Below are 18,874 nucleotides of genomic sequence, written 5' to 3' on the forward strand. Positions count from 1 at the left end.
AGGGGCAGAGGGAGAGGGAGAGAGAGAATCTTTTTTTAAAAAAAGATTTATTTATTTATTTATTTTAGAGAGAGAGCACAAGTGGGAGGGGCAAAGGGAGAGGGAGAGAGAATCTCAGACTCTGTGCCGAGTGTGGAGCAGGACATGGGCTCAATCTCACAACTGTGAGATCACTACCATGAGATCATGATCTGAGCCGAAACCAAGAGTCAGATGCTTAACCAACTGCACCACCCGAGCACCCCTGAAAATTTTTATTTCTAATTCATTATCATCACATAATTTGTGAGTCGCCAAATCTGTGTGACACAGTGGGAAAACTCTGGACTTGGAATCAGAAGGCCAGGTCTAAATCTGCTTGACAAGGTTATTGTGAAGATTAAATGAAGTACTACTACTAATAAAAACATCTATTGAACACCTACTTCATATTGTATATGGAGCTATATGTGTTACATATATTAAGTAAGTTCTCAAAAAAACCATTGTGAAATATGCAGCATTATTGCCACATTACAGACGAGGAAATGGGGGCTCTGGGAGGTGGAAAAAGTGGCCAACTTTCCACAACCTTTCAAGATGCGGTGCTAGGATGCATGTAAAGGGCTCTCGCTAGGATGTATGTAAGCTGGAACTTGCCATAAGAATGTAGGGTGTCTAACTGCAAAGTGTCTCTGAAAGAAAGGATCATTTCTATTAATATCGCTTCTCTGGCAGAATGGATCAAACCAACTTAGATCCAGGAGCCAGAAACTCATCTAATCTCAACCACAGACCATCACGTGTGCAAGTTGCTTTTCTTCGCTTCCTCATTTATGTTTTCCCAGTTTCCATATCAGTAACTTATATGTGGACTGCACTGCCCACATCTCAGGATGTCACGAGGACTCACTGTTTAGAAAACTTGCAAAGATCCACTTTTCAAATCACCCAAATATTCCAAAGAAATTGTGAGTTTTGCTCTTTGAGGTTGCATTTGGGTCAATGTCATGGCAAAGGCAGAGAAAGAGCCTAGGCGTCTGCTTTTCCACCTCCGTGTCTACCACCATATAGTCTCCTGGTGACTTGGTGTTTATGTATGATTTTTTTTCTTATGTATTGTTTCCGGATATCAACTTGATTCAGGTTGCAAAATAGTAACTGATACACACACACAAACTCCAAACTGTCACCTTCTTCAGCTAGCTATACAGTTAACTTTTAAGTTGCCTGAGAATAGACAGATCTATGCAAATTAGATATACATTTCAAAACAATCCATTCTTTTTTTTTTTGACAGAAAGAGACAGCGAGAGAGGGAACACAAGCAAGGGGAGTGGGAAAGGGAGAAGCAGGCTTCCCTCTGAGCAGGGAGCCCGATGCGGGGCTCGATCCCAGGACCCTGAGATCATGACCTGAGCTGAAGGCAGACACTTAACTGACTGAGCCACCCAGGCACCCCAACAATCTATTCTTATTTACCTATTTTTTATTGTTATGTTAATCACCATACCGTACATCATTAGTTTTTGATGTAGTGTCCCATGATTCATTGTTTGCATATAACACCCAGTGCTTCATTCAATAGTGCCCTCTTTAATACCCATCACCAGGCTAACCCATCCCCCACCCCCTCCCCTCTAGAACCCTCAGTTTGTTTCTCAGAGTCCATAGTCTCTCATGGTTCATCTTATTTACCTATTTTTTTAAGTAAGCTTTACACCCAATGTGGGGCTTGAACTCATGACCTTGAGATTGAGTCCCATGCTCTACGGACTGAGCCAACCACGTGTCCCCAGTCCATTTATTTATTTATTTATTTATTTATTTATTTATTTATTTGAGAGACAGAATGAGAGACAGCACGAGAGGGAAGAGGGTCAGAGGGAGAAGCAGACCCCCCGCTGAGCAGGGAGCCCGATGTGGGACTCGATCCCGGGACTCCAGGATCATGACCTGAGCCGAAGGCAGTCGCTTAACCAACTGAGCCACCCAGGTGCCCCATCCCTCGTCCATTTTTATGTATTGTTTTATAGGTGGTGCAATCTCAGTAGAAAATCCTAAGGGTCTTGGTGTCATTTGTTTAGTCAACAAATACTTATTGGATGGCCACTAAGTGCCAAGCAGGATGCCATGAACTTTAATGAGTGCACTACACGAGACAAAGGCCATCTCTGCATTCATGGAGTTTGTAGTCTAGCAGGTGAGGCCAACGTGGGAGCAATAATCACAATACTAGCAGATGTGCCAAGTTCTAGCCAGGTCAGGATGCAGTGAGAACACGTCATGGAGACTCTCAGCTGCCTGGCGTTCCAAGCACAGCTTCTTTGAGGAAGTTATATTTCAGCTGAGACAGGCTACCATCTGCCCGGGGTTGTGTAACTGTCTTCACATCCCAACTGTGACACTTGGACATGTTAATGTCTTAGAGCCTGAGTCCTCCTGTGTAAACTGAGCATAATACACACTTGGCAGGGAGGTGGAAATATGAGAGAATACAAGGAAAGCATCTCCTAGGGCATCAGGCATATAGAGTGAGCCGTAAGTGCATGGTGCTTTTCACAATTATCTATCAATGTAAGGCATCAAGGGAAAACTGAAGGAGATTGCCCAACAGCTAAAGATAAATTTACAGAGGAGAAATTTGGCAAAGACTCCAAATTGGAGAGATAGTCACCACCCCAAACTCAGGCTTGGCGTCCTGAATTTCAGGTGCTGAAGCACCTGATACTTTAAGGCTCTGCCAAGTGTTGTTTTCATGATAAGCTGGTAGGAATTTTTGAAGGTTGATCTCTTTCTAGCTGTGGGTGAGCCAACGCCCAGGTCCGACTTCTCAGGTAAAAGTAAGACGTCTGGGAAACAGCTCTCTGGTCAGAGGACACACGGTTAATCAAGAGACAAGCAAGCGCTTATAAGCCAGATGAGGCGGGGAGCGATGAATGCCCAGCTGGAGGTTCCAGTTGAGCGTCAGAAGACCCGGCGCCACCCACATGAGGCCTGGAGTGGGAACCGTGCTCAAGGACCTTGTGCTCTGGGGTCGGGATGCCCAGGGCCGGTCCGCGGGCGCTCCCTCTCCAGGGCTCCTGGGCACTTGGCTCCTGGCCAGGTCCGCACCCTCCGGGTGGGTGTGGGTGATTCCGTAAGGGGGCGTGACCGGCCCCGGCGGGGGGGAAAGCGTGCAAGGAAGTGGGAGCGAGCGGGGGAGGCGGGGCGGCGGGAAGAGGGAGCAGTGGGAGGGCTGCAGGGCAGGAGTGGGAGGGATGCAGGGCGCAGTGGGAGGGGGGAGGCGCGAGGGAGAAAAGGGCGCTGTGACGGGGCGGGAGGAAGTGCGCGAGTTCTCAGCTCCGGCTGCGAGGCGGCTGGCGGGTGGGCCGGCCAGGTGAGCCCGACATGCCGCTGCGCTGGAAGCCGGGGCTGCCGCTGCTGCTGCTCCTGGGGCCGCTCGGTCCCTTCTCCCCCGGCGCCCGGGCGGGACCCGCGCAGGCCGAGGACGCCGTGGAGCTGCGCTTCTCCACCGAGCGGCCGGTGCACCTGGTGAGTCCCGCGTTCCTGTCCTTCACCATCGACGCCAACCTGGCCACCGACCCGCGGTTCCTCACCTTCCTGGGGTAAGCGCCGGCCGGCCTGTCCCTGTGTCCTGCCTTCCTGACATCCACGCCCGGGGGGGACCTTTATCTCCCTCCGTCTCCCGGTCTCTGTCTCTTGCCCTCCTTCCCTCTCCCGAGGCAGCCGCCCCCAAACCGCTCTTTCCCGCCTTCATTCATTCAGCAAGTGTGGCCTGAGCGCCAACTAAGGGCCAGGTATTACGGGGAAATTTGGAAAAGAAATTTCCCACCGACCCCAGAAACATGCCTGGAGGAGGGGACCCAGGCAAGTGCGCCTGGAGGGCTATGAGCCCTTGAATTCGCAGCACAGTATAGAACGGTAAGATCGTGGACCAGGCTTACCGCTCTTAAACTCTGTTAGGAAGGTTAAAAAAAAAAGTTAGAAAAGACCTCAAAGGAAAATAAATGTGTGTGGGTATAAAATATAATTTTATATATTTTAAAATAAACTTTTAAAGAGCAGTTTTAGGTTCACAGCAAAGTTAAGCACAAGGTAGAGATTTCCAGTATTAGACTGTTTTTTTAAAAATCTAAATATTAAATAAATGAGACTTAGGAGACCATTGCAGTGACTTACAGAGCCTGAATAAAAAGATATTTTTCCAACACGAGGCTGCAAAATCAGCCGTAATTTTTTTTCTCGCCTGAGAGAGACAAACTGGTGCTTGTTCACTGGCCGTTGCCCCATGAGTGCAGGCTGATCCCAGGACAGGGAGCTGCAGGGACAGTCCCGGGTCATCTAGGCCACTTATCTAGGTCATGAGAGCCTCCAGAAATGGCCACACCTCAACCAGTCCAAACAGCTGGGAATCTCCTCATTCCCAGACACCTACATGTTCTCCAGCCTACGCCCATGCTGTCAGCTGCCATTGCTAATTTTGGTCATGTATTCTGTAAAGAAAAGCAGGTAGCCTAATGGTGAAGAGACTGGCAGTCAGACCACCCTGGCTTGATTCCCAGCTCCGCCAAAGATGGCTGGCTTGGTTGTTATAGGAGGCTTGGCAACTCCAAGCCTCCATTCCTTCACCTGTAGCATAGAACTTCTAAACAGTTTGTAGGACTGTTATGAGGATTTCATGAGATAATAAATAAGTAGGGAGCAAGGGTTTGACACAGAGTGTTCAAAATTTAAGCTCATTGCTTCTTCCTGGAAAATGATGAGTATTTACTAACCGTTCACCAGTTCTCTGGGTGTCTCTTTTGATCATAGCTAGCCTCCATCTTTCTCTTTGGCAGGGGAGGGAGAATTGCCTGGTGCAGAGGAAGCCCAGCCCCACTTTTTGCCCTTCCTCTTGGGGCTAGGAAGCTGATATCACACAGCAGGTGGTTGGGAGAGACGGAAAGATGACTCTGGAGAAACTCTGAACTGTGGGCTCAGTATCTGAGGACCCCGGGCCTAGCTTGGGAGGTGGGGTGGGGGCATGGGAGGGGAAGAGACAGTGTGAGGTGCCCTGCTGAAAACAGAGGCACTAACTGAACCACTTACTGAAATGTGAGAACGCCAGGCCTTTTCTGATGCTGAGGCTACCATGTGCCCCGCCCTTCCCCAAGGAAGGCATCTGGGGATTCTTCCTGGAGAAACAGAACCAAAAGAAAAAACCTACAGCACAACTTTGGGGATCCAGGCCTGAACACCCTGCGGTGGAGCTAACCAGTTGACTAGCACCACCCTCATCCTCCCCACCCCCAACACACACAGAACTTCGGGTCTGCAATTCAGCAGGGGTGATACTTTGTCTCTTCATTTCCCGTATCTCTTTCTTCCCCCTGGCCCCCACCTTTTGGTTAAAGGCGGGAGGATAATGAAACCAAAAGAGTATAGTGTGCAATAGATAAAAGTATTTCTTTGGTTTACAGAACTCAGTGTATCCCTCTTCATATGGGTTTCTCTCCTGGGCTGGCTCCTGACCACTCCAGTCCACTCCCTTGGCTGTCTTCAATGCCTGCTCCCCAGGGGCTTCTGCAGCACTTCCAGCTATTCCCAGCTGCAACTTAAAAGACTGACGCTCGAATAGGCAGGAGCTTCCTCTCACTGTCTGCTAAGACCTGGCTTCTGATTTAGGGTCTTTGAGAGTCCACCTCCCCAGGACAGTTAGCACAGTGCCCCAAGGGATCTGCCCATCTCAGATAGCAACACTAAGCTTAATACCTGTGAGATGGGTGTTGTTCTCTTCCATTTCCTCAAAAGTGAAGATGCTAAGGCAAAGATGGCAAGAGCTGAGCAGATGAAAGCTGAAGGAACAGGGAGAGGGTAACAGAAATAGCTGGTGCTATCTGAGCCTTCGGCATGTCATGTCCTCTTCCTAGCATCTCCTAGGTTTTGATCCATTTAGTCCTTACTACAAGACTATGAGGGCAGGACTATTATTATCTCCATTTAAAAAAAAAAATGAAGAGGGATGCCTGGGTGGCTCAGTAGGTTAAGCGTCTGCCTTCGGCTCAGGTCATGATCCTGGGATCCTGGGATTGAGTCCCGCATCGGGATCCTGGCTCAGCGGGGATCCTGCCTCTCCCTCTGTCTGCCACTCCCCTGCTTGTGCTTTCTCTCTCTCTCTGACAAATAAATAAAATCTTTAAAAAAATAAAAAAATTTTAATTTAAAAAATGAAGAGTGAGGTTTAGGGAGACTCAGTAAATGACCCCTAGTCAACCAGCTGTTCATGAAGTTGCAGAGTCTGAGCCCAGATACTAATTGCAGGTACAAGAGTGCACAAAAATAAAGTAAGCAGTATATAGATATAGATTCTTTATTTAAATTCAATTTAGTTAACATACAGTGTATTATTAGTTTCAGGGGTAGAATTCAGTGATTCATCAGTTGCATACAACACCCAGTGCTCATTACACCATGCTGCCCATCACCCAGTTACCCCATCCCCCCATGCACCTCCCCTCCAGCAACCCTCAGTTTGTTTCCTAGAGTTCAGTGTCTTTTATGATGTGCTTCCCTATTTTCATCTTATTTTATTTTTCCTTCCCTTCCCCTATGTTCATCTGTTTTGTTTCTTAAAAGCAGTTTATATCTTTTAAAGGCAGTAGGGTAGGGTATAGAGGAAAAAGAATGCCCAGAAACAAATTGAGAAGACTGATGTAATGAAAAGAAGGACTGACCTGAGAGTGGGAGAATCAGGGCCCAGACCTCAGAGCTTCAACAGAGGCCTGAGCACATTTAATCAGGTGGCATTGTTCTGGTTTCCCACGATGGCAAACAGATGTGGTTTTTCTTTTTTTCACATTTGTAATTAGAGAACGTAGAGTACACAGAACTTAAATGCCAATGATAGAACATTCTAGAATTGGAAAGAAGCATCTTTTCAGCGTGTCTTCTTCCCAGAGGTAACTAATCAACAACCCAATCAAAAATTTCCTATGCCTGGGCGCCTGGGTGGCTCAGTTGGTTAAGCGACTGCCTTCGGCTCAGGTCATGATCCTGGAGTCCCGGGATCGAGTCCTGCGTCGGGCTCCCTGCTCGGCGGGGAGTCTGCTTCTCCCTCTGACCCTCCCCCCTCTCATGTGCTCTCTCTCATTATCTCTCTCTCAAATAAATAAATAAAATCTTAAAAAAAAAATTTCCTATGCCTGACTATGTGCAGAGCTCCGAAGAGGCACTGACCCTCAAAGATGGGTCATGTGCCAGCTACATATGCAATTTAAAATTTCCTAGTAGCCATGTTAAAAAATGGTAAAAGAGGTGCGCCTGTGTGGTTCAATCAGTTAAGCATCCTGACTCTTCTTTTTTTTTTTTTTAAGGTTTTATTTATTTATTTGACAGAGAGAGACACAGTGAGAGAGGGAACACAAGCAGGGGGAGTGGGAGAGGGAGAAGCAGGCTCCCCGCAGAGCAGAGAGCCCGATGCGGGGCTCGATCCCAGGACCCTGTGATCATGACCTGAGTCGAAGGCAGACGCTTAACGACTGAGCCACCCAGGCATCCCATGAGCATGTGACTCTTGATTTTGGCTCCGGTCATCATCTCAGGGTCATGCCATGGAGCTGCCTCTGGCTCCGCACTGGGCATGGAGCCTACTTAAGATTCTCTCTTTCCCTCTCCCTCTTGCCCCCACCCCCTGCTCATGCTCTCTCTTAAAAAAAAAAAAAAGAAAGTAAAAGAAACAAGTGAAGTTGATTTTAATAATATATTTCATTTAACACAAAATATCCGAAGTATTATCATTTCAACATGTAATCAATATAAAAATATTAATGAGATATTTTACATTTTTTTCAAACCAGGTCTTCAAAATCTGGTGTATATTTTATACTCATAGCACATCTCAATTCAGTCTAGCCACATTTCCAGTCCTAGCCACATGTGGCTAGTGGTTACCTTCTCTGCAGTGAGGTCCACACTTCAAACAAGACACACACGCAAAGGGGCGCCTGGGTGGCTCAGTTGGTTAAGTGTCTGCCTTCGGCTCAGGTCATGATCCCAGGGTCCTGGGATGGAGCCCCACGTCAGGCTCCCTGCTCAGCGGGGAGTCTGCTTCTCCCTCTGCCTCTCCCCACCCCTGTATCCCCCGCTCGTCGTGCTCTTGTGCACCCGTGCTCTCTCTCAAATAAATAAATAAAATCTTAAAAAAAAAAAAAAGACACACACACAAGCAGGATTCTCTAATACAAGGTAAAAAAAGTAGAGTGCAAAGTCAGTGCTGGAGACCCTAAGTACTCCAGAGCAGACAAGCCGGTACTAAAAAGCAACAGCAGTAATTCTGCAGTTGTGCTTTCTTTTCTTTTCTTTTGGATTTTATTTATTTATTTGAGAGAGAGAGCGCACAAGCAGGGGGAGCTGCAGAGGCAGAGGGAGAAGCAGGCTCCCCGCTGAGCAAGGAGCCCGATGTGGGGCTCCATCCCAGGACCCCGGGATCATGACCTGAGCCGAAGGCAGATGTTTAACCGACTGAGCCACCCGGGTAACCCATGCTTACTTTTCTTAAGGGTTTGCTTATTTTTTTTCAGCAACGTTCATTCCTTTTTGCCAATTTGATAAATAGTTATTAATAATGACTTTCCATAATCAGATCCCTGCATCGTCATGGACGAAATTGCTTTTCATATTCAGAAAATCACTTCTAATCAATGTCAAGTGCACGTTTTGAAAACCAATATTGGAAATAACCTCAGGCCCTCTACGTGCCTATTGCTGAGAGAATAACTACAGCCAGAGAAACAGAGAACTGAGAACAATTACGAGCCATAGACTCACATGCTTTGACCCCTGAGAAGCACTGTCTCCCTGATTAAGTGCTCCTCGTTCCCTTCCCTCCCAAATCTTTCACAGTGCTCCCTGGAGCCCTTTGCATGGCCCACCCTCCCTAAAACTTGGCTCTTCTCTGAACACCCAAGTGCAGAAGTGGACATGGCTGCCTCCCTGAGGGAGCCCTTTGGAGTAGAAGCTGTGCTTTCTACAATACTGCAGCCCTTTTCCCATTGCCAACACAGCCTCTAAGTGATCTCCCACCACTCTGAATGTAGTTCAAATCCCTGCTGGCTTGTTACCTTGGGCAATAGCCTCCTTTTGTTCAGGTTCCTTGTCTGTAAAAAGAGGATAATAACCTACCTCACTGGGTTGTTTTGGGATTGAGTGAAATAATGTATGCAAAGTGTCTAAAACACTTGAGTTTGCACGAACCCAACACATGCTAGAGATGACTGTCATGACTCCAGTATGAGGTTCACTGTCTCCATGTCTGGCCCCTCATCCTATGCTCCCCATCCCTGCACTGTGCTTTGCTCTTACTCACTTCTCCTTATTGATTAAAGATTGGTGTTAGGGATACCTGGATGGCTCAGTCGGTTAAGCATCTGCCTTCGGCTCAGGTCATGGTCTGTGGGTCCTGGGATCTAGTCTTGCATTGGGCTCCTTGCTCAGCCAGGAGCCTGTTTCTCCCTCTGCCTGCTGCGCCCCCTGCTTGTGCTCTCCCTCTCTCCCTCTCTCTCTCTGACAAATAAATAAAATCTTAAAAAATGAAAAAATAAAGATTGGTGTTGATCTCACAGTTTTCTCTCCATTCCCATGTCCCACCATCATCCTAGATGACTTCAGGTCCTCTTGAATAAACTGTCTCTCAATTTCTTCACATCCACACTGTACAATCCTCTTCTCTTGGTGTTCAATTGGAACTGGGTTGTACCATCTTATGAACTGTGTGCATCTCTTCCCAGCCCCGCATTCACTGACATCAATACCGCCATCTTGAACTCAGCCCCCGTGGGTGTTTGCACCAGGGACATTGGCAAATGTGAAAAAACAGGGCACTTGTTTTTAGGGAGCCAGTTACTAGCACACACGGCTTCACCCCATTCCAGCCACCTAATACCATGGCCATGCCTTGACTCTTTCTATCACTAAGAACCTTTTAACATCTGAAATCTTAAGTGAAAGTCTCCCGTTCTTGGACGACACTCCTTACCCCCTTAAACTTTCACTCTGTGGATCTGCCACAGCCATCTGTTAGGTCCCTCCACTGAACAGCCTTTTCCTGTCTCTGCTTCTTCCACGGCTCACTTAGGCTTCTTGGTTTACCACACAAGTCATTCTTGTGATCACATCCCCCAAACTCCTGCCCTGCTGTTCTTCCTGCTAAACCCAAACCTAGCTCAGTCCAGCTGTAGTTTCCCTCTTCGGAATCTGTAAGGTGGCCATAAAGTCTGGGAACGAGAACTATTACCTAATTATGAATCGTAGTGTGTATTAATAAGCCACTTTCATGTATCTGCCTCTACCTCCCGTCTCAGTGGTTGCCCTGAAGAGCGGGCTGTGAGCACTTGGGGCTCAGGGGAAGGGCCCAGCACATGGGTTGCGCTATCCATTCTTGGCCTCCAGACTTACTGGGCCCTAGTTCCACCCCTTACCTCTTCAGCTCCCTGCCTCTCTCATCTTCCACTTCCTTAAAGCTCCGATCCTACCTCCACCTCACCACTCTGAGGCTATGACCACGGTTCTTTTCCCAAAGAAAATGAAGTCACTGGACAACTTCCTTTTCTTCTAGCCACCAAACCTGCACACATACCATGGCCATGTCTAGCTTTCTTCCTTTCTCTCTCCTCAGGCCATAGTGCCTCTCTCCTCTCTGTCTCCTGCTGCCTCCCCAAGGACTTTGCTCTGTCAGTCATCTCTTCTCTCCCTTGTCTTTAACCTCCCTTTTGACTGGGTCCTTCCTCACAGTGTGGAAACGTCCTCAGGTCTTTCCCGTCTCAAACGTGCTCTGCCCTCTCTCTCTCCTCCCCTTGGCGGCCTTCCTTACTGCCCACTTCTTCCTTGATCCACCCTCACGATGTCCCTATCGTTGTGTCATAAAATCCATCTCTCCAACATCACCAGTGACCTTTTATTACAAAATCCAATGAACACCTTTGTGTTTGTATCTTATTTGGTGTCCATCATGGGTTGAATTCCTGGGTATTGCCCCCACAATTCATACACTGAAGTTGTAACCCCTATACCTCAGCGTGTGAGCTTATTTGGAAATAGTGCCATTGCAGATACAATTAGTTAACGACTAGTTGGAGTGAGGGGCACCTGGGTGGCTCAGTCGTTAAGCGTCTGCCTTCGGCTCAGGTCATGGTCCCAGGATCCTTGGGATCGAGTCCCACATCGGGCTCCCTGCTCCGCGGGAAGCCTGCCTCTCCCTCTCCCACTCCCTCTACTTGTGTTCTCTCTCTCGCGGTGTCTCTCTCTGTCAAATAAATACATAAAGTCTTAAAAAAAAAAAGAACTAGTTGTAGTGGAATGGAGGGGGCCTAATCCATTCTGACTGATGTCCTTACAGAAAGAGGAAATGTGGAGACGGATATGCACACAGGGAGAAGGCTGTGTGGAGACTGGAGTTGCAGCGGTGGTTCCTGGGCTGCAGGGAACCACCAGAAGCTGGGAGGGAACCTGGAACGGATCCTTCCCCGGTCACTGCAGAGGGAGCACGGCCTTGCCGGACCCCTTGATTTCAGATTTCTAGCCTCCACACCCAGAAGAGAGTAAATTTCCATGTTTAAGGCACTGGTCTGTGGTACTTTGATTCTGGAGTCTCTTGGAAGCATTTGGCGAGGTTGACAATGAAACCTTCTCATCCTTTCAGGTCTATGTTGCTTCCGTTTCTGCGGGTTCCCCCACCTCTTTAACACTTCTCCTCTTTCTTTAGCTTGTCTTAATGTTTTGATGTTCCTCAGACTTCTGACTTGGGCCTTCTTTTCACATAATCTCCTGAGTGGTCTCACTGGCTTCCATGGCTTGAATTCATGCCCTATGTGATTTATGGGCTGTTGGTTTTTTGTGGGTTTTTTTTCTTTTTTTTTTCTTTTCTGATTTCTGTGGTATAAATATTCCCACCGCGGCTGATTTCAAACTGCCAACGGTTTAACAACTTGTTCTCAAAATATAACAACTGGCTCTCACAGCTGATAGGAGCCAGTACAAGCTGGCTCCCGTACACCTCCGATTTGGTGGCAGAGATAAGCAGCTTATTTTTACACGGAAGGTAAAATAAAAATACCTGCAGACTTTGCTTTCCCCTCACAAACTGCTCCGGAAGTGAAATATCTGCAGCTGCTTTGACGTGGGGCTTTTTGGTTTATTTCCATATCACTGTGGTGGTGGTAGATCCCCCCAACCACCACCTTTTTTTTCCCCTCCCCCGTATATGATAAAAATAGTATACCTTTGATCAGTTTTATTTTTATGACGTGTTTTGCAGCTGTTTAAAATCTAATTTTTGTCAGAGGGCATCAATATTGTATTCTCAAAATAAGAAAGTGTTCCCTGGCAAAGGAGACAAATAAAACGATCTTTGCTACGGATACTTTTGAAACACGGGATTTCCTTTACTTGGCAAGAGCCATAGCATTGGATTTTAATTGCGTTCAGAAAACAATCTTTCTCTGGCCCCACCTGCCCTTTCATCAGGGTGGACTCACTTGTTCATTCACTTAACCAATATTTATTGAGCACCAGCTGTGTGCCCGGCGCTTGTCTAGGTGCTGAGGAGATTCTGATGAGCCAGACAGGTGAGAGCTTACATGGCATGGAAGGGAGATAGACAGTAAACCAAGACGGAAGCTAATTTCAGAGAATGGTGAAGGATTTGAAGAAAGTCAAAGCAGGGTAATGTGACTGAGAGTGACCTGAGGTAGTATAGTCACTATCTCTGGGAGGTAGGCTCGGGACTCAGGCATCTGACCCAGGCTGTGCGCAGATATGTATCTTGAGGTATCTTGAGCTCCTTCTACATGGTGCTAGTTTTCCTTCTGTTTCTCAGAGAGCACCAGTCTCTGGTACCAGCTACACAAAAAATCTAAAGGAGCTTCCTCTATCATCAAACACAGTCAAAATGCCAAGGGCTGGAATCAATGCCTGACTGAAGGCAGGGGGACAGAGCCAGCCTGAAGTGACTCTGAGGAAGCTCCTTGTATTAGTTGTGGGACCGTGTATCTGCACCCGTGGCCTGGGGGTTACCAGTCACTGACGTTTAAACCGAGGACTCTCCATTCTGCATCTCACCTGGATGTGTCCCTCAGCTTGTCCATTACACATGGCCAAGGGCCAAATGTAAATATGTTTTTTGGTGTTGCTTTAACATTTCCAACTCTACAAAACTGAGCCTCTCCCCCTGCCCTCATCCCCATCTCCAGTCTATCACCTATTCTTCATCTCAGCAAATATTACCATCTTCCAAGATGCTTCCCTGGGGGTAATCCTTGACTCTTCTGTAATATCCAATTAAACACAAAATCCAGGATTTCTACCTCCACAGGTGTCTTGAATTTACCCACCTCTCTCCATTCCTAGGGCTGTTACCCTATCTCAGCCTATCACTTCTTGTTTATGTTAATGTGACCACAGTCTTGGTCCTTGTATTCAGTTATTTACACTGCAGCCTGAGATTCTCTTCTAAAATAGAAGTCTGGTGAGGCCTTCTCACTCCTAAATCCTTCCATAGCTCTAAACTGCCCTCATACAAAGTTGGATTCCAGGACATGGTGGCTCCCAGTCCCTCCATGGTGCGGCCATTAGCCTCTATAGTCCACCCTCTCCCTGCCCCCAGTCTGTAGGCTCTAACCACATCTGTTAGCTCTTCATTGGTGCCATATTCTCTCCTACCTCTGCCTTTGCGGACATTTCCCTACACCTAGAACGCTTCCTTCAATCCCACCTCAGTATCTTTGACCTGGATAAGATTTATTCCTTTTGAATGTCAAACGGTGAAGCTACTTCCCCCAAAACCCTCTAACCACACCCTACCCCCAGCCCAGAGTTTGGGTTAGGATCCCCATTGTGTGTTCTCATAGCACTGTTTTGGAATTGCCTATATACCTGTTTAAATACATGTGTATGCACTTGGGGCACCTGGGTGGCTCTGTCAGTTGAGTGTCCAACTCTTGATTTCAGCTCAGGTCATGATCTCAGGGTCATGGGATCGAACACTCCTCCCTCCCCAATCCAGGCCCCGTGCTGAGCAGGGAGTCTGCTTGGGCTTCTCTCTCCTTCTGCCCCTTCCCCGCTTGTGCAAGCTGTCTGTCTCTCTCTCTCCCTCAAATAAATAAATAATAAATCCTTAAATATGTATGTATAAATATATATATATGCAAGATTGTAAATTATATGAGAACAGCAGCTCTCTCTGTCTTGTTTCCTATTGTATCCCCTGCAACTAGCATAATGCCTGGCAGAGTGGGCCTGCCGTGAATATTTATTGATTAACGGATGGCTATGTCTCCCTTCCTAAATTTTGGTTTCTTTGCTTATCCTTAAAAAATAAAACCACCTTGTATAAATTAAAATGTCATATGCTCATTATGGAACACTTATAAAATACAGAAGAGAGTCTACCATCCATCTCAGTACATAGAATGACCCCTGTTATCACCTTGTATATATATTATTTTCATTGTTGAAATCACACTTGTCTGCAGCTTCTTTTTTTTTTTTTTAAAGATTTTATTCATTTATTTGACAGAGAGAGAGAGAGAACAAGTAGGCAGAGAGGCAGGCAGAGGGAGAGGGAGAATCAGGCTTCCCGCCGAGCAGGGAGCCCGATGCGGGGCTCGATCCCAGGACCCCCGGGATCATGACCTGAGCCGAAGGCAGCAGCTTAACCGACTGAGCCACCCAGGCGCTCCTGTCTGCAGCTTCTTTTAATTGTGGTAAAAGACACCAAACATAAAACTTACCATTTAACTGTTTCAAGTGTGTAGTGTAGTTCGGTGGCATTAAGTATACTCACACTGCAACCATCACCACCACCCATCTTGGAACTTTCTCATCTTCCCAAAAGGAAACTCTGTGCCCATCAAACAACAGCGCTCTCTTGCCCTCCCTACCGCTTATTTTTGTTTGGGTTTGTAGCAAAGTGGAAATGGCTTTCTTCTGAATCCTTACTTAGTTCCCGTTAGCATCTCCCTTTATTTTCAAGTGGTTGTGAGGATTTCGCAGCACAGACCGTCCTTCCTGGCGTTCTTTGGTGTTGCCCGGTGCTTCAGTTAACGCTGAATCCCAGGCCGATAATGTTTCTGAAGCCTCACTTTGTGCTGTGTTTCCGCACTTAGGGGCCCATGAAAATCTTCTAACTTCTAAAATCTTCTAACTTCTTGTAAGATCCAAAGAAAATGAACTTTTAGGTCAAAGAAAATGTTTTAATATATAATATTCACATGTTTGTCTTTATAGAAATATCATCATGACATATAAATTTAAATATATATATATATTTTTTTAATGGAAGAAGAGGATCATGAAGGCAAAAATGCCTAGGTAGTACAGTAAGTTACAAACAAACAAAAGAATGGTGAGGAGGAATTGCTGGAGTTTTTTAAGGCAGAAGACTTATCCTTTGGTCTATTTCCATCTTTTAAGTTCTCTTTCGTAAGTATAAATAAAGTCATCTTTAGAACATTTTACATAGCAGTATATATAGTTCAGCAGTATCCTAAAATTTTAGATTTAAAAATTTAAAAATTTTAAATTTTAGGTCAGGTCTCTAATTCCTCAGATGTTAAGACATATTGCCAGTTAGTCCTCCTGGAATGATTTTCCAATGTGAAAGAACCCACATGGAAGCTAATTAATTGGACCATTCCAAAGAACTATACGGCATTGGTTTTACGTGTTTTAAGAGAATTCAGAGAATAGTGTGGCCAGGATCACATGTATGAGACTTCAGAAATGTATGGCAGGTGTCCCCATTACCTGTGTCTTCTGATATCTTCATTTTGTTCATTAAAATATTCATGACATCTTCATCTTTTTAAGGAAGGGATTGTAAAGCATTCTGATTCCATTCTAGAGCATTTGGTGCCATTCTGAGCAATAATAGGCACCTACCAGCAGCATTTTTGACTTGATGAGATATGCATTTAGAATTGCTCAAATTAGAGTTGTTGATGATAGGAATTAGAATCTTATCTAATTCTAATTCATTTGGCTTAAATTTAGAAGGATGGTTTTCCTTGAAAGCCAGAGTTAGGGAGAAGAGGAAGAATCCTAACTCATTTATAAACTTATCTGAGAACATAAACTTTTTTTTTACATTTTTAAAAAGATTTATTTTATAATTTTTTTAGATTATTTATTTATTTGAGAGAGAGAGAACATGAGCAGGGAGGAGAGGGAGAAGCAGACTCCCTGCTGAGCAAGGAGCCTGACGATGCAGGGCTCCATCCCAGGACCCTGGGACCATGACCTGAGCCAAAGGCAGACATTTAACTGACTGAGCCACCCAGGTGCCCCAAGATTTATTTATTTTAGAGAGAGCATGAGCACAAGTGTGGGGAGCAGAGGGAGAGAATCCCAAGCAGCAGACTCCCTGATGAGTGTGGAGCCTGACGTGGGGCCATGCCAAGACCCCGAGATCATGACCAAGTCAAAATCAAGAGTCCGATGCTTAACTTACTGAACCACCCAGGGGCCCCGAGAACATACATTTTTGAAGACAATCTATTTTTCAAAGAAACAGAGTCATCTTTCCTATAGTGCCCACTCTCTTAACCTCTTTTCCTCCATCAATCATAAAAGGTTATGAGTCTTTTGAAAGTACTGAACACTGTCCTACTTGTCAAATTAAAATATAAGTTCTTGCCAGAGTCAGAGCTCCAAGTTGCCTGCAGGCGCCTAGATGTGCAATCTCGCACTTAGAAAGATTCCGACTGAGAAGACTTCCCCGTTATAGCAATAGGACTTCTCCCTCCAAGCCCCGTACCGCTACATATTAAGAAATAGGTCCACCTCAAGAGTAAACATGTTAGACTGGAGTGTCCTGGAAAACATACTTTTAATTTCTTGCTTGTCTTCTAACAGTTCTCCAAAGCTTCGCACTTTGGCTAAAGGTTTGTCTCCGGCACACCTACGATTTGGTGGCACCAAGACGGACTTTCTCATTTTCGATCCCCAAAAAGAACCGACCTTTGAAGAGAGGAGTTACTGGCAGTCTCAAGGCAACCAGGGTGAACTTTTTAAAGATTATTATTATTATTATTTTTTAATTTATTTGAGAGAGAGAATGAGAGAGAGAGAGTACATGAGAGGGGGGAGGGTCAGAGGGAGAAGCAGACCCCCCGCCGAGCAGGGAGCCCGACGTGGGACTCGATCCCGGGACTCCAGGATCATGACCTGAGCCGAAGGCAGTCGCTTAAGCAACTGAGCCACCCAGGCGCCCCTGGGTTCCTTTCTTTTAATCATCACTAGGATTGTCAAATTAATTTTTTTTTTTATTTGTGAGAGAGAGAATGAGAGAGAGAGAAAGAGAGCATGAGAGGGGGGAGGGTCAGAGGGAGAAGCAGACCCCCCGCTGAGCAGGGAGCCCGACATGGGACTCGATCCCGGGACTCCAGGATCATGACCCGAGCCGAAGGCAGTCGCTTAACCAACTGAGCCACCCAGGCGCCCCAGGGTGCACTTTTTAAAGATTCACAATATGTTTTAATTCACTTGAGTCAGTCTTGAGCATTCTCAGAGAAGTGTTCTGGCTGCCATCTAACAGTAAGAAACCGAGGGCTCCCGGCTGCCCGATGGAGGCACTCTCACAAAAGGAGGAAGTAGGGGGCAGGTGTCCTCCTCCCAATGTTTTCAGGAATGTGAGACCTCACACAAAAAATTGTGCTGGGCGTAACTGAGAGTTAATTGTGCTGTAAATAGAACAATGATTGTAGCTGAAGGACACAGCTGCTTAGTGGGAGCGTGTGGGCAGAAATGTGTCAAACTGAAAAGAGTATTTCCAGCCGAAGACACAAGCAATGGATTGCAACCCATTTATTCTGAAAATAGAATGTGAATAGAAGGTACACCAAGAGGGTGTGGAGATATGCTCTGCTTCTTAGACTGGATTTTAAGATTTGATTTATTGGGCAGTGACTGTCAAACTTTATTGACTACCCGTAGTCACCTGGGGTGAGTTTGAATATTTGGATTCTGTGTTCCAACCTTAGATTACGAGCTTAGCAAGCTCCTCAGGTGATTCTGATATTTGGAAGTCTGTTGGCTCCCCCTGAGAAACCTGCCTTAGGGAGTGACGAGGATTTGCCCTATGTCTTTCATAAGTACTTTACAGACATCAAATGGAAGTTAAATCATTATTCTAACAATTATGAAAAATACGGTGTATATATAGTTGAATTATAATAATGTATGCATCATGCATATATTAGTGAATAATATTTCATTATTTCATATATTACATATTTTCCTTCTATTTTCTTCAGGTAGGAAGTGTCCAGAACAGTTAATCAGTAATTGGGCCAAAATTGATAGAAGAGTAATTAGAAAAAAATGGAAAAAAGCAGGAGAATTCTCTTAAAGTGACATATTGGAATCATTTATGCTTAGACTTGACCATTCCCATCGGTCATGTGTGTTTGAAAGGTCTCTTAAGTTCAGACCAGAAACTCTCCTTTGCTCATCAGTTTTCCTCATCCTGTGTGTATATGTGGTGGGAGATAGGAGGTGTCAAGTGCCTCTCAAACATCCTTTTTGAGCACAGGGATGGATGAGGCACCGGCTGCCAGAAAGCCAGAATGTGCAGCTTCCCAGAAAGGAAGTTGTTAGCGGGTCAGCACGCCCTGGCAGCCAGCGCCCAACAACTCTGCTGCCCTTGTGATAAAGAAGTCTGGTCTGCCTGACAGCATAGTGGTTGACTTTTCCAATTGCCCATGTGGTGGTCTCAGAAGCTTTGAGGATATCGTATTTGAAGGAAAAAAAAAAAGTCAACATTTCCTGTCCCATCATTATGGCAAGAGGAAATCAACCCAAAGCAGATAGAGTCCAGCGAAACAAACTCCTGTGTATTTTGAAAGTGAATCTTAAGAGAATT

The 18,874-nt window shown here is 45.9% G+C and overlaps 1 protein-coding gene across 2 annotated transcripts in view; it reads left to right on the forward strand.

The window, feature by feature from the left end:
• Nucleotides 1–3,279: 3,279 nt before the first annotated feature.
• The window catches only part of HPSE (heparanase), a 36,333-nt gene continuing 20,738 nt past the window's right edge, over nucleotides 3,280–18,874 (forward strand). For both annotated transcript variants that reach the window (XM_035004626.1, XM_035004627.1), the window contains exons 1-2: nucleotides 3,280–3,587; nucleotides 16,867–17,012. In XM_035004626.1, coding sequence (XP_034860517.1) covers nucleotides 3,370–3,587; nucleotides 16,867–17,012 — 364 coding nt within the window. In that variant the 5' untranslated portion in view covers nucleotides 3,280–3,369. The remainder of the gene's footprint in view (nucleotides 3,588–16,866; nucleotides 17,013–18,874) is intronic.

The sequence above is a fragment of the Mirounga leonina genome, unplaced genomic scaffold (genome assembly GCF_011800145.1).
Source record: "Mirounga leonina isolate KUSES-001 unplaced genomic scaffold, KU_Mleo_1.0 Mir_129, whole genome shotgun sequence".
NCBI classification, from domain to species: domain Eukaryota; kingdom Metazoa; phylum Chordata; class Mammalia; order Carnivora; family Phocidae; genus Mirounga; species Mirounga leonina.